The sequence below is a fragment of the Mangifera indica genome, chromosome 4 (assembly GCF_011075055.1).
Source record: "Mangifera indica cultivar Alphonso chromosome 4, CATAS_Mindica_2.1, whole genome shotgun sequence".
NCBI classification, from domain to species: domain Eukaryota; kingdom Viridiplantae; phylum Streptophyta; class Magnoliopsida; order Sapindales; family Anacardiaceae; genus Mangifera; species Mangifera indica.
Genome location: NC_058140.1, coordinates 18,740,073 through 18,755,794, shown reverse-complemented (window position 1 = coordinate 18,755,794; position 15,722 = coordinate 18,740,073). Strand labels below are relative to the sequence as shown.

At 31.9% G+C, this 15,722-nt stretch overlaps 2 protein-coding genes and 2 long non-coding RNA genes across 4 annotated transcripts; 2 read left to right on the top strand and 2 right to left on the bottom strand.

Moving 5' to 3' along the window:
* Positions 1-6,281: 6,281 nt before the first annotated feature.
* Positions 6,282-6,882, bottom strand: LOC123214365 (fe(2+) transport protein 1-like). The gene is made up of 3 exons (XM_044634108.1): positions 6,833-6,882; positions 6,667-6,682; positions 6,282-6,590 (listed from the first exon to the last, which is right to left on the bottom strand). The coding sequence occupies exons 1-3, from the start codon at positions 6,880-6,882 to the stop codon at positions 6,282-6,284; spliced, it is 375 nt and encodes a 124-aa protein (XP_044490043.1).
* A 578-nt stretch (positions 6,883-7,460) lies between these two features.
* On the top strand, positions 7,461-8,986 carry LOC123214956. Its single transcript, XR_006501918.1, has 3 exons — positions 7,461-7,560; positions 8,296-8,373; positions 8,934-8,986. It is a non-coding gene; the product is annotated as an uncharacterized LOC123214956 (long non-coding RNA).
* A 4,250-nt stretch (positions 8,987-13,236) lies between these two features.
* LOC123214955 lies at positions 13,237-13,825 on the top strand. The gene is made up of 2 exons (XR_006501917.1): positions 13,237-13,346; positions 13,517-13,825. It is a non-coding gene; the product is annotated as an uncharacterized LOC123214955 (long non-coding RNA).
* A 401-nt stretch (positions 13,826-14,226) lies between these two features.
* On the bottom strand, positions 14,227-15,352 carry LOC123214953 (zinc transporter 7-like). Its single transcript, XM_044634982.1, has 2 exons — positions 14,612-15,352; positions 14,227-14,535 (listed from the first exon to the last, which is right to left on the bottom strand). The coding sequence occupies exons 1-2, from the start codon at positions 15,350-15,352 to the stop codon at positions 14,227-14,229; spliced, it is 1,050 nt and encodes a 349-aa protein (XP_044490917.1).
* Between the last annotated feature and the right edge of the window lie 370 nt (positions 15,353-15,722).

Here is a 15,722-nt window from a genome sequence, read left to right as displayed (position 1 = left end):
TTAAAGGGACTTTGATCTTTTGATTGCCCTTCGTTAGATTGCCAAATAATCACATGACAGAATGACACTATAATATTTCAGATGAGGGATTAGATTAGAAAAAAAATCATAGAAATAACAATGCAAATCCAATCATTCTTGCTTTATATGACACATATAAACAGTTCAATATAAAAGCCCATGGTCTAATTATCATTTTATAAGAGTTAGACTACACATTTGCTTTTCTTGTATAAACTATTAACACTGAAATTTATTACCACATTCATACACTAAATTGATAGACAGTGTTATATCTCTAATTCCTAAAGTAGATAGTTCATTAGAAAAATATCCATATAATTAAGATGATTTTTCTTTTTAAAAAATTACTAAGGTTTGGGTATGTATGAGAATGATGTACTAAGCCCATTTGGCCATCAATGACATGCCGCCAACACCTAGAAGAACAGCTACATATGCCCACATCTGGAGCTTCGGACTTGCTTGTAGTTTAGGCCCCATAAAATCAGCAGCCAACAGATCCACCAATGCCATATAATTCAGTAACCCAGCAGAGCAAGCATTCAATAAACCAACCACAATCAGAGCAGTGGGACTTGTTTCACTGTATACATGATTTGACAAACCAATTCCCAGCACGATCCCAATTGGAGTTGTGCCCGAGAAGAATAACACCATCATTGCTTTCATCTTTCTTCCATATTCAGCCTGATTAATGATAATCAAATTCACATTAATTTAGAAACATGTATATTAAAAGTGAGAGTTAAGAGAGATGATGTAATATACCGTTTTTGTATTAAAAAAAAAAAAGAAACAAGTATACTTTTTGATAAAGAAGATATGAAGAGATATTAAGATTAAATAGGTATGATTGTAAAGTAAGAATTAAGGAAATTATATATTGAAAGATTATTATCTTTGAAAAAAAAAGATTTTAGGATTTAATGAATTTTCTTTAAAAAGAGAAAAAAATGATATGATTGGATTTATTTGGAGATAAGAAGATATCAATTGTTTACAATTAAAAGAGTCCTTATCCTTTTGAATAGATTTTTATATGCTATAAACTTGTTTTTTTCCCAAAAGTTTAGACCTCACAAGAAAAAAAAATATTAATTTTGATTTCTATACTTGACAATTAAAAAAGGGAGAGGTGTAGAGATATTTGGATCAACAAAAAAAAGGGTTGAAGATTTGAGTAAGTTTAATCTTTCAATTTTATTTTATTTAGTTAAGTTAAATTTAGATTTAAATTATGTTAGCATCATAGTTAGGTTAATAATTGTGTTTGTACATATTAGAAATTGAAAATTTTGGACAGTTTGTTATTCTATCTTTATTAAATGTTTTGATGAAGAAATTTATTTTATTTACAATAGAAAAATTTTCTGGAAATTTTATAACATGTATTTTCAATTATATCAAATTTTCGTGAATTTTTGATAATTACAGAATTTATTAAAAATCTTAGAGCAATGACTGTTCAATAGAAAAAATCTGCATTCTGGCAATTTGATGATCTGAATTTCTTGAACATTTTGATAAAGTATTTGAACTCAATTTTCTCTGAAGATTTTTCTGCAAATTGTATTATATGCCTATTCATACATGCCCAAATTTCATAAAGTTTCAATGCCATAGAAATTTTTAAATATCAAGAAATAAGGGCTGTCCAGTAAAGATCTGGTTTCTTTGACAGTGTTGATGTACTCTCTTTATTGAATGTTTTGAAAACGAAATTTAACTTTGTTTCATTTGAAACTTTTTGTGATATTTTATTACATGTCTACTTTAATTTATCCGAATTTTGTGAATTTACCATGAGTGAGTAATTTATTAAAAATCTTGCAATCATAACTGTCCAATAAGGAGTTTGTATATACACAGTTGGTTTTAATAGAGTTTAGTATGATTTAACACTAGGATGATGATTTGTAAGGTTTATAGGTTATTAGTGGATACTTTTAAGATTAAGATCTGACAGTATTAAGTTTGAATTATGATTGCTAGGATAACGTGAAGATATTGGTATCTCGTTGGGTGATTAAAGGCGTAGTTATAAATTGCTGAGGTAAGTAAAAATATACTTTAATTTATCCGAATTTTGTGAATTTACCATGAGTGAGTAATTTATTAAAAATCTTGCAACCATAACTGTCCAGTGAGGAGTTTGTATATGCACAGTTGGTTTTAATAGAGTTTAGTATGATTTAAAACTAGGATGATGATTTGTAAGGTTTATAGGTTATTAGTGGATACTTCTAAGATTAAGATCTAATAGTATTAAGTTTAAATTATGATTGCTAGGACAACGTGAAGATATTGGTATCTCGTTGGATGATTAAAGACGTAGTTAGAAATTGCTGAGGTAAGTAAAAACTTACATAATATGTAATGATTTTTGTTCTATATGAAAAATGTTTATATGATTATTTATGTTATAAAATTCTTTTTACCAAGATTGATAAATTATGTTATGATTATATGTTAGAAGTATATAATATTTTTATTTAAAATACTTACGAAAAGTGTTTTGATGTTTTTCTATAGAAGAGAATTTATGTTATATTATATGGTTGTTAAAATGAAAGTATTTGAATGAATTTATTGAATAAAGATTTTCTACTATTTTTCAAAGATAAAGATTTGTTAGAAAAACAAGTTTTATAAGTTTTTTTGCCAAATATTTATAGTAAGATAAGAAATTGACGGATTTATGAATCGATAAATATGATCGGATCATAAAACATTCAGAGACATATGTTGAATGATGAAAGGTCTGCGGACCAATTATGAATATGAGCACAATGAAGGGCCTGTGGACCAATTATGAATATGAATATGAATACGATGAAAGGTTTGCGAGCCTATTACGAATATGAATGCGATGAAGGGTCTGCGGACCAATATGAATAAGAATATAAATTATGAAAAGTCTACGGACTTATGATGAATATAAATATGAATCAGACCAAGTCACCATGGATATATTTGATACTATGTGACAAAGGCTAAGTACAAATTTTATGTTTTCTATTTATGAGTAATGTTTATAAATTATTTTAAGATTATCTTATGACAAATGATGAATCTTGTTTTTCTTTATAATTGATGAATATAAATATTTATGTTTGCTTTTCTTAGGATAATAAATATGAATTTGTTTACATTATTTTTTTTTATAATTTATGGAAATGTTTTATTTTTGTTATGGTTAAGGAATATCAAGAGTTTTATTCATTATTTTTTTATGACTAATTAGTTTGAAAATAAAGAAGTTTTATAACGTTTATTAAAAAGTTTTGTATTATGTTTATTTTTACTTATCGAGTTTACGACTCACTCTTTGTCTATTTTATTTTGTAGAATAAATTTTCTAGATTAGTTAGGAGGAGTGAAATAAAATGAACTCAAGATAAGTTAGGAGATTGAAGAGTTCTGATGTCTAGATTGAGAGACTATTTTGTAATCGAAAAATTAACATATGCTGAATATAAGGGTATACCTTTGAAGCATCTGATTTTTCTTCGCATTTACTCTTAGTCTTGGCTGCTAAAACCCTAATTTCGAGGCTCAGCTGAAATTAACACTAATCCTAAGAATAGTTGCTCCATAAAATCTATATAAAATCATCTTTTTGCTGCTAAAGCTGATACTATGAATCTAGCAGCAGTTGAATTGAGTTTGGTGCAAAAATTAATTAAATTTCTAAAATAAAAATATATAAACGAAAATGTCCAATTTTATTTTCATAAAACAAAAATGTCTTTTTTAATGTAAAAAGACTAAACTAAACCTTTAGTAAAAATAAGTGAAAATCCAACTACATGAAAATGATAATCGAAACCACCACACAAACCTAGCACGAGTTGACTTGTCACAATAATTTCCGATGGATTTCACTTGTTTTCTGACCACTAAAATGTTTCAAAAGGTTAATAAATTAATTCTTATAATGTTTTGTACATTTTAGTGCGAAGATCTCGACAATTGGATATAGTTTTTGGGTTAAGGTTATGTATTGAAAGATTTGATGAAATAACTTGATTTATTGGTATTTTAAATCAATTTTCTTAGGGCTTTTGTGTTAAAATAAGTGTAAAGTTGATTTATGATGAAATCGGATTAAGAAACGAATTTTAGGTGGTGAAATCTCACCTTGTGTAATCGATAATTATCATACGAATTTTTGCGTCACCCGTTTAGAGATGGGGAAGTGATGTGAATTTTTCAAACCTTTGGTAGTTGACGAATTTGCAAGGTTGGGGGCAAAGTGTGAGTTTCCAAATAGTGAGCTTGTGGTAACATGTGGTGGGGGAAAGTGTACTATCAAAGTTTTCCCACCATGCAAATTTGTAAAGTGGGGGGCAAATTGTCGTTTTTAAAAGTTTCCCACCAGTTAGAAGTAAAGAAACTATCTCTAAAGTTGGCTCTAACTCATTCCCAAATCATGCTTAAACCACCTATTTTCAGTGTGCTAATTGACATATAAGTTTAATAAATTATAACAACAAATCAATAAAAAATAACTTATTTTACATGTTTCCTAAATATATATGCAACGTTTTCAAAATTTTAAATTTCAAACAACTTTTAGATAACAAAACTTGTTTTTTCTCTCATGAAAACTATTGAATAAACTAATATATAAAAAAAAATTTCATTAAGTGGAAGCATGAGTTTTGAGTTTTGAATCAATCGTTAGAGGTTTGTTATTTGAGACAATTTCATGTGCTAATAATGTGATAAATGAGGATGTGCTATTTATTGAAACACATTTTAAAAGTTGTTAGATTTTAACAAGAGGTGGATTTAGGATTTGATATATTAAACCTATATATACACATTTCATATTTTTCTCGTATATGAATTTTATGGTTTTATTTTTACAAATATGATTTTTACTATTCATCCTATAATACCAATGTATTTTCATACTTTTTTTTCCTTTCTCATATTTATTAACTAAGACCAGGAGTGGCGCACTATGAAAACGGAAATATCAGTTGAGTTTTTTGGGAATTTTTTATATTTGTGGGAGCAACTTGAGAAAACCTGAAACCTCAAGGGAGGTTTATGATAATAACCCATTTTGTTATGGAAAGTTTATTTGTGTTTAATATTTATGATATTTCACATTTAAGAATTTACCAAGTTATGCATGCATATTCATTTCATGAACATAACTTACACTTAATACAATTCCATCTAAGGATTAGATTTGTTATTGGATTAATTATGCAGTTTCATGTTCATCTATATAATCAGCTCCCTGAGTAGTCCTAGTACAGGAAGATATATATGTATTATATCCACTACTATAGTTCAACAATGGAGAAATCTTCATCCAAGTTGGTTTTTCTAGTCTTGGTCATGCTTGTGATGATGGAATCTTGTTAGTGATCTCTATCCCTTATAGAAATAGATTAGTCCATCATTTACTTATTTTATTGAAGTAATATTAGTTAGTTACATAATCTAGGAATGTTTACGTAATAAACTGATGTTTATTTTCATATTAAATAAAAGTTAGCATGTTAAGTTGCAAATTGAAGTTTCTGCAGATTCAAAGATGGCAGCAGAAGGGAGGACGGTGATTTCATATCGATGCAAGGTAACGGAAGACTGCAACCGTGTTTGTGAAAAATGCTTAAACTGCGCTTGCCAAAATACTTGGTGTGTATGCCTTGATGAAAACTGGTCACCTTCAACCCTGGGAACTGTCTTTGAACATCAAGAAGCAAAACAAGAGCATGGAAATTAAGATTTTGCAAGTGTAATTATATGATTAACATCTGTCAATAAGCCAGACCCTTGAGAAGTTGTGTGGCTGATTTCTTAATCAATAAATGAAATGATGAGCTTGTTACAAATTAAAGGGACTTTGATCTTTTGATTGCCCTTCGTTAGATTGCCAAATAATCACATGACAGAATGACACTATAATACTACAGATGAGGGATTAGATTAGAAAAAAAATCATAGAAATAACAATGCAAATCCAATCATTCTTGCTTTATATGACACATATAAACAGTTCAAAATAAAAGCCTATGGTCTAATTATCATTATATAAGAGTTAGACTACACATTTGCTTTTCTTGTGTAAACTATTAACACTGAAATTTATTACCACATTCCAACACTAAATTGATAGACAGTGTTATATCTCTAATTCCTAAAGTAGATAGTTCATTAGAAAAATATCCATATAATTAAGATGATTTTTCTTTTTAAAAAATTACTAAGGTTTGGGTATGTACGAGAATGATGTACTAAGCCCATTTGGCCATCAATGACATGCTGCCAACACCTAGAAGAACAGCTACATATGCCAACATCTGGAGCTTCGGACTTGCTTGTAGTTTAGGCCCCATAAAATCAGCAGCCAACAGATCCACCAATGCCATATAATTCAGTAACCCAGCAGAGCAAGCATTCAATAAACCAACCACAATCAGAGCAGTGGGACTTGTTTCACTGTATACATGATTTGACAAACCAATTCCCAGCACGATCCCAATTGGAGTTGTGCCCGAGAAGAATAACACCATCATTGCTTTCATCTTTCTTCCATATTCAGCCTGATTAATGATAATCAAATTCACATTAATTTAGAAACATGTATATTAAAAGTGAGAGTTAAGAGAGATGACTCACTTGTAGTAAGCAACCACTAACACAAACGTAAAATATGACGTATAATTACGTTTAATATGAGAATACGTAAAATATGTATTTAATATATTTTAGGTTTAAAAATTTTTTTAAACGTGTTCAACAAGGCAACGCGAATAATACGCGTATTTACTAACTAAGAATATACTCCAAATTACTAGTCTGATTTAGCTCCCTAACTTTGATATCATTGTCCATTTCTGAAAGAGCAGCTAGAAGGTTGCTTCAGTAAATGATGCCTTGTTAGATGTGAAAAATTGGTATATAAAATAAGAAGACACCATATTGTGATTTTCTTGTTATTAATGCCTCTAACATTTTTTTTTCTAAATTTTTGTTACCAAGTATTAATTCTGGGACATAGTTAACTTTTGTTTAGTTTAAGGGCTTTCTTGTTTATTTTACTTGAAAATTAAAGAATTTCTGTGTAGTTTGTCTGCAGATATTTCTCAAATGATTCAATCCCTGTAACAACTTGTGGTTTCATGGATTGTAATTGTGACTTGAAGTCATCTTCCATGAAGCATGAGGCTGGTTCTTTTCACTTCTTTGTTCCACAGGCACACTTGCATCAATCTGAATGTCAATTTATACAGCTCTGTAATGCTTGTACATGTATTTGAGCTGTGATTATGATCATCTTCTAACTTTGTGAAATATGTGTGATTGCTTTTTGGTGTTTATTTTCTTTTGGAGCTTCAGCCAATAGAAACACCACAATGCTATGTGCTTATGAATATGAGATAATTGTTTCAACCGATAGAATTAAATGAGCATGAGGATATTTCTATCTTAGCAGCAACACTTGCATGGGGTGATGCGCTGCATTGTACATTCAAGCAGGCCCTTCAATCTTATGAGTCATCTTTATGCCAGGTACTCATGGTTGTTATCTTGCATCATGCTAGTGTAGTTCCTTTGAGGATTTTACTAATTCTCTACAAAATAGAATTCAGCTCTTTGGATTAAAAGGATACCGTTATTAGGTAAAAACAATTTAAATTTGATATTGATGTTTGCTATAAAAAATTTATCTTTAATACTCTTGACCGCCTTATGATCAACTTAAATATGTCTTGGGTGGATGACAACTCATGCTTTTGTATCTTTTGGATCATTGCCTATCCAATGTTTGTGTTTAGCTTGGTCTTTTATAAAATTTTCTAACATGGTTCTCCTTGAGTTATATTTTGAAAATACTTTGCTGTATCAGTAATCTCAATTATTCAGCAATTGAAGCTTTTCTTATCTCCTCTTGAGTGGGAATGAAACTGTGATTTGTCCTGTAACAACTCACCCTTACTCAAGATGAGATGCCACTGGACACTTTATGTTGTTGTTTATTAGGCATTCAATCCAATGTGTTAGAGCCTTAGTAGATTTCCAACTTTGTTCAGTGTAGTGGGAGGCTAGGCACATGCGAGCACACACACACATTTGTAGTTCTCTCTCTTTTGTTTTTAAAAGTTGTATAAGATTGTTTGAATTCTGAATTAGTCAAGTTTGTTTAAACTGATCTATGTTAACAAAAAGGCTTTTGAATTTGCTTGTTCCTATTACTTCTATAACCATAGTCAATATTATGATCATGATAGTTATGTTCCATTCCAGGCCAGCTGTCATTTATGGCCTGCTACAGAGGGATGCAACTCCAGATACATAAAATCTGCTCTCAGAAAGCTTAATATGGTAAAGGATAAAAGTGAAGTCAGTTAGTGATTTTTTTTTGGCATCAATGTTTTTATTTTAATTTTACTCCCAATAATTTTCATACAGTGGGTTGACCTTAATTGAGGTAGGACTAACAATAATTGTGTTGAGTAGAATACCATATTACAAATTTTGAACCTGCATTATCACTTGCTTTTCAATATTGTGCTGGATCTGCAGATGCCATCTCTTTTCACGTTTAAAGGGTATTTTTCTCTTCTGAAAATTTGATCTTGTTTACATGAGCACATGCTCAATTCATTATGAAGAAAGTTAGTCCATTTTATTTCATGCAGAGGCCTCTTGCAAGATTTTAATTGGACAGTTGCTATCTAACCAAGTTCATGATAGCTTTTTGCTTGGATATTTACGTGGTATTCTTAACTTTTTGGTTTACCATTTATTTTGTCTTATCTAGTAATCCATATGGTTGGCTTTGAAGATTTGACAACTGGACTTTGGTACCAAATGCTCTGAATAATTAATCATCTCATTCCTTGCCGACACCTTTAAACTTGTTATATCCCCAAATTTTGTAGGTATGTGTGAATGCTACTTCAATGGTCACAGGAGATTTTGGCTCTGATCCCATGGAACTAGTATACCCTTTTTCCTGGTAATTGTTTGTCGTTGATAATTCTAATTACTTTGCATTGATGAGGTTTCACTAATGTAACTGTAGAAGCTTGGAAATATTATTTAAAGTTTAGTGCCCTTAATTAGATTTCAGGTTCAACATGTGATCTAAATTGAAGTAATTGAATAAGAAAATGAAGATAAAGAGCACACAGAGAAAGGAAATCTAAAATCAAGGAGAAGGACAAGATATAGAAAAGATAGGGAGAGGAACAAAGAAACACGTTTTATTATATTTTTTCCTTTTCTTCATCAATACACTTAGCAAACCTTATATAGTGACGTGCAACATACACTCTATATCAAATGATATGACATTGTTTCTAGACTATTTTATGTTCACCTATTTATTTACTGAAAAACCAGTTCCAAACTATATCAATTCCCCATTCTTCAAGCTTTCTTGTCCTCAAGGAAGAGTTTCGAGAGGTGAAGTCTCTTTGAGCCATCACGTAGGTTTCTCCAAGTAAATGAGGATGTTATCTTCAACATAATTGTCAGACATCCAACATCCCATTAGAACAAAACATTAACCATGTGACCAACAATTTCTTTCCACATATGACCCTTTGATCTTCTTAGATGTATAGAGAATTGTTGCTTGAATCTCAAACACCAGATTATGACTTGCATGTGCAGAAACCTTATCTCCTAGGCACTAGTGAAGTTAAACAATGCTTTCCAAATGACTTAGCCTTGTAAGAAAATTCCACATTTGGTTTAACAACATTCTTAATTGATGCAACCCACTTAAGTGTAACAATTATGCTAACAAGAACAATAGATGTTCTTCCCTCTTCTTTGGAGTCATTTATACCAAATTCTGCGATTGCATTGTTAACGATGATCATTTGGTTGTCAACACATCGGGTGCCTCGTTTCCAGACTTTGGATTTTAGGCTAGAGTCATCACTTGTCAAAGTTGTTGCTTTCTCTTTTGACACCATAGAAGGAAATCCAATAATTGTTTCTAGTCTTGAGTCATCAATTCCAACAAAACTATTCTCAACTTCATTGTTCACCTTAGTCCTATTGATAGGAGAAGAATCAGAGAATTTTGGGTTCTTGCTTCTGTTTCTACAAGTGGAAAATTTTCACCAATGATAGAAGTTCCTAACTCAACAGTAGGAGGTTTGGTTGTTGTCTCTCTAAAAATGACAGGAACTTTAGGAAGGGCTTTGTCAAGAATCTCATAAGTATCATTCAATTTGATTGTGGTTATTTCTTGATTGTCACAACACAAGTCATCAATAATAGTCTCCTCCTAAACATGTTGAATTTCATATGTGGCAGGATCACTAACAACTAGTGTTTCCAAATAAGCATCAACCACAAGACCTAAATCTGCTTCCAGGCCAAGTTTGCCTAAAGGATCAACCACAGGAATCTTATCGACTTCTAACAGTTTATTCTCCTAATGTGCATTCCCCACAATAGCCATAACTACCAAATCTAGAATCTTGTCCCTTTCATCATTATCATTAATAGTGAACTCAGCGGTTGAATTAGAATTAGCATAGAGAGTAGTTTGAACAAGATCATAAAAAACGACATCTATTTGTTCAAAAATTTCAATAATTGGTTCTAATTCCTCTAGGTCAAATTTTTGTTCAGAAATTTCAATAGATGTCTGACTCAAACCTTTAATTAAGTTGTTGATCTCGTCAAAGGACTCCATTAGCAACCTATGAGAAACATCAAAGGACTCCGTTGGTAACTTATTGAAACATATCTTTGATTCTTGCAATGCTTTTTGTAGATACAGGAACATTTCCTATTTAAACTTTTGGTCTTTTTCTTCAGCCATGGTGGAGGATCACCGCTCTAATACCAATTGATGTGGACTGAACTAATTGAATTAGAAGATGAAGATAAAGAGCACACAGAGAAAGAAAATCTAGAATCAAAAAGAAGGAAAGGACATAGAACAGATAGAGAGAGGAACAGAGAAACACATTTTATTTTATATATATATATATATTTTCATCTATATACTCAACAAGTCTTATATAGTGGTGTGCAACATAGATTTTATATCAAATGATACGACATCGTTTCTAGACTATTTTATGTTTAGCCATTTATTTACTAAAAAACCAGTTCCAAACCTTATTAACATGAAACCTATTGAATTGCTAAATTCTCTTCCAAAGAGATGCTGTTTTTTGCCAGTTTTCTTTCAGACTTTCACCGACTGTTGGTGTTTCAAGTCTATGATCACATATACTCAATGCAATATTGGTTTAAAAGGGTATATCTGGTGGTCTAGTTATCACTAAGTATATCTTCAATGCAACTTTATCCGGATTTATACTGCTTGTTAAGTGTGTTTGAACAGTTATTAGTCATGATTTCTATATCTAAAATCTGTTAGAAGTTAAGAAACTATCTCTAAAGTTGGCCCTAACTCATTCCTAAATTATGCTTAAACCACCTATTTTCAATGTGCTAATTGAAATATAAGTTTAATAAATTATAACAACAAATCAATTAAAAATAGGAAAAAGGACTATTTCCCACCCAACTGTTAGCCCAATTTTAAACTCACACCCACGGGAGATGAAAAACTCAAACTCCCACTCATGACCAAACTGTCGTCCAAATTTTTAGTTAGGAACAGGGGTAAAATCGTCAATTTACCTATAAACTTTAAAAGTTTACCATTTCTCCCCTCCAGGTTTTAAAAACTAACACCTCAACCCATCCTTAAAGTTTAAAAAATTTAGATTTCACCCCTAGGGTTTGCTTCCTTCTTCGGCCACCACCGACGACCGACGCATTCCATCGATCTCCCATCTCTGACTACAAAGGACGATGAAGGATGACCCTTCGTCGTCTAGATCTTGACGACAAAACATCGTCTAGATCTAGAAGAACAAACGAAAGATGACACTTCTTTGTCGCGCCTGGATGACGCGACTAGCGACGAAGGAAGACGAAGCGTTGTCTGGGTGGAGCAACGAAGAGAGACCTTTTCATCTCACCACCACCATCGCACCACGAGAAAGAGGAGGTCGAAGATGAAGTTGAAGAATGGGGGTGAAACTGCTATTTTTGAAAGTTATGGGGGGCGGCTGCATTTTGAAAAATATGAAAACCCTAGGTTTGGGGGTGAAAATGTTACTTTTCAAAGTTTAAAAACTTTAGGTAAATGTGAAATTTTAGTTTCTAAAATCTAAGGGGGGTGAAAAGTAATAAACTTTATAATTTTTAATATAAATAATAAAATGACTATTTTACCCCTTCCTTTAACAAAAAAAATTGACAAAAATTTGTCCATAAGTGGAAATAGGCGTTTTTCATCTCTCATGAGTATAGGTTTGAGAATAGCCTAAAAGTTGGGTGGGAAATAGTCCTTTTCGCTTAAAAATAACTTAGTTTACATGTTTCCTAGATATATATGCAACATATTCAAAATTTTAAATTTTGGACAACTTTTAAACAACAAAACTTGTTTCTTCTCTCATGAAAACTATTGAATAAACTAATATATAAAAAAAAATTTCATTAAGATCACAAAATCAAATCATGTTGGGAATTTAGAGTGGAAGCATGAGTTTTGAGTTCTGAATCAATAGTTAGAGATTTGTTATTTGGGGCAACTTCATGTGCTAATAATGTGCTAAATGAGGATGTTCTATTTATTGAAACACATTCTAAAAGGTGTTAGGTTTTAACTAGAGGCGGATCAAAGATTTGACATATTAAATCTGCATATACACATTTCATATTTTTTTCATATATGAATTTTACGGTTTTATTTTAACAAATGTGATTTTTACATTTCATCCTATAATACTAGTGTATTTTCATACTTTTTTTCCTTTCTCGTTATTATTAACTAGGACCAGGAGTGGCGCACAATGAAAAGGGAATTGCCAGCTGAGTTTTTTGGGAATTTTTTATTTGTGTGGGAGCAACTTGAGAAAACCTAAAACCTTAAGGGAGGTTTATGATAATAACCCATTTTGTTATGGAAAGTTTATTTGTGTTTAATATTTATCATAACCCACTTTGTTATGGAAAGTTTGTTTGTGCTTAATATTTATCATTTTTCACATTTAAGAATTTACCAAGTTATGCATGCATATTCATTTAATGAACACAACTTACACTTAATACAATTCCATCTAAGGATTAGATTTGTTATTGGATTAATTATGCAGTTTCATGTTCATCTATATAATCAGTTCCCGAGTAGTCCTAGTACAAGAAGATATATACGTATTATATCCACTACTATAGTTCAACAATGGAGAAATCTTCATCTAAGTTGGTTTTTCTAGTCTTGGTCATGCTTGTGATGATGGCATCTTGTTAGTGATTTCTATCCCTTATAGAAATGGATTAATCCATCATTAACTTATTTTATTAAAGTAATATTAGTTGGTTACATAATCAAGGAATGTTTTTGTAATAAACTGATGTTTCTTTTCATATTAAATAAAAGTTAGCAATGTTAAGTTGAAAATTGAAGTTCTTGCAGATTCAAAGATGGCAGCAGAAGGGAGGAACGTGATTTCATTTCGATGCAAGGTAACGGAAGACTGCATCCATGTTTGTGAAAAATGCATAAACTGCACTTGCCAAGATACTTGGTGCGTATGCCTTGATGAGAATTGGTCACCTTCAACCCTGGGAACTGTCTTTGAACATCAAGAAGCAAAACAAGAGCATGGAAATTAAGGTTTTGCTAGTGTAATTATATGATTAAAATTTCTCAATAAGCCAGACCCTTGAGAAGTTCTGCAGCTGATTTCTTAAGCAATAAATAAAATGATGAGCTTGTTACAAATTAAAGAGACTTTGATCTTTTGATTGCCCTTCATTAGATTGCCAAATGGTCACATGACAGCATGGCACTATAATATTACAGATGAGAGGTTAGATTAAAAAAATTCATAGAAATAACAATGCAAATCCAATCATACTTGCTTTTTTATATGACACATATAAACAATTCAAAATAAAAGCCCATGGTCTAATTATCATTATATAAGGGTTAGACTACATATTTGCTTTTCTTCTGAAAACTATTAACACTGAAATTTATTACCACATTCATACACTAAATTGATAGAGTGTTATATCACTAATTCCTAAAGTAGATAGTTCATTAGAAAAATATCCATATAATTAAGATGATTTTTCTTTTTAAAAAATTACTAAGGTTTGGGTATATATGAGAATGATGTACTAAGCCCATTTGGCCATCAATGACATGCCGCCAACACCTAGAAGAACAGCAACATATGCCCACATCTGGAGCTTCGGACTTGCTTGTAGTTTAGGCCCCATAAAATCAGCAGCCAACAGATCGACCAATGCCATATAATTCAGTAACCCAGCAGAGCAAGCATTCAACAAACCAACCACAATCAGAGCAGTGGGACTTGTTTCACTGTATACATGATTTGACAAACCAATTCCCAGCACGATCCCAATTGGAGTTGTGCCCGAGAAGAATAACACCATCATTGCTTTCATCTTTCTTCCATATTCAGCCTGATTAATGATAATCAAATTCACATTAATTTAGAAACATGTATATTAAAAGTGAGAGTTAGGAGAGATGACTCACTTGTAGTAAGCAGCCACCAACGCCCAATCCTTCGAAGAGTTGATGGAAGCAAAGAGCGGCAATAAGTGGCCTTATGGTGCAAGGATTATTTGAGGCCCCCATTGCCACACCAATTACCACTGAGTGCACTACAATTCCCATTTCCAGTACCTGAGCCACAACCCGATTCCTCAACAATTCAGAACTTTTTTCATCCATTTCATCCACATTCTTACTGAATTTTCCATGTCCATCTTCAACAGTATTTGATAATACTCCTCTCTCATTAATATCAACCTTACTAGTATGCTTCGTGCAATAACTCATTGCAAACGAGTCCACCATAAGCGTCATAAGGGCCGATAGCATTGCCACAAAAGTGGTGAAAGGAAACTTCTTCCAAGGATTTTCATTCAAACACGGAGATTTCAAGTCATCAAAAGAATCCGGCAACACGTGCATGTAACCGGTTGCTAGTATCACACCCGAAGCAAAGGCTTTAACCACTAAAAACAAATCTTTATCGGGGTGGAAAGCCGGCACGGTGCGTGTAAACAGAGGAAGACAAACGCCGAGCATGCTGGCAACTAGAATTGAAACAGTGGCGATTATTTTCAAATTTAACGCTTGTGCCTTGTTGTGGCATCGTCCTTTGTATTTTGACTCACATTGTCTCTGTCGTTGCTCAGCCGTAGATGGCAATGCAAACGAGAGAAAGAGAAGGAAGATACATAGAGCTTCAAGTTTAGGGTAACTAGCCATGGCTAAATTCTGATTAATTTTTTTTTTTTTTCAGTTTTGCTGTAAAATGCTGAACAGTTCTAGGATGGTTGAAACTTGAAAGATTCAAATTTAAATGGGGACATCACAGGGTCTAAATTGCCCTTGTAGAGATGTTTGAATGGTTTGTTTTTGAATTGTGATTGCACGGAAAATGGTAATTTTAGTAATAATAATGGGTATTTTAGGAAGATATGCCGGTATAAGAAAATCGTGTGGTTGGCGTGAGGTGAGTGTGTCCCACCACGGAGTTTGACTTTTTTTCTTACGTGTTTTTACAACGTGGCAGAAATTAAAAAGATAATTTGAAATTAAGAATAAAATTGTTATTCTCCTTTCTTCAGATTAAATT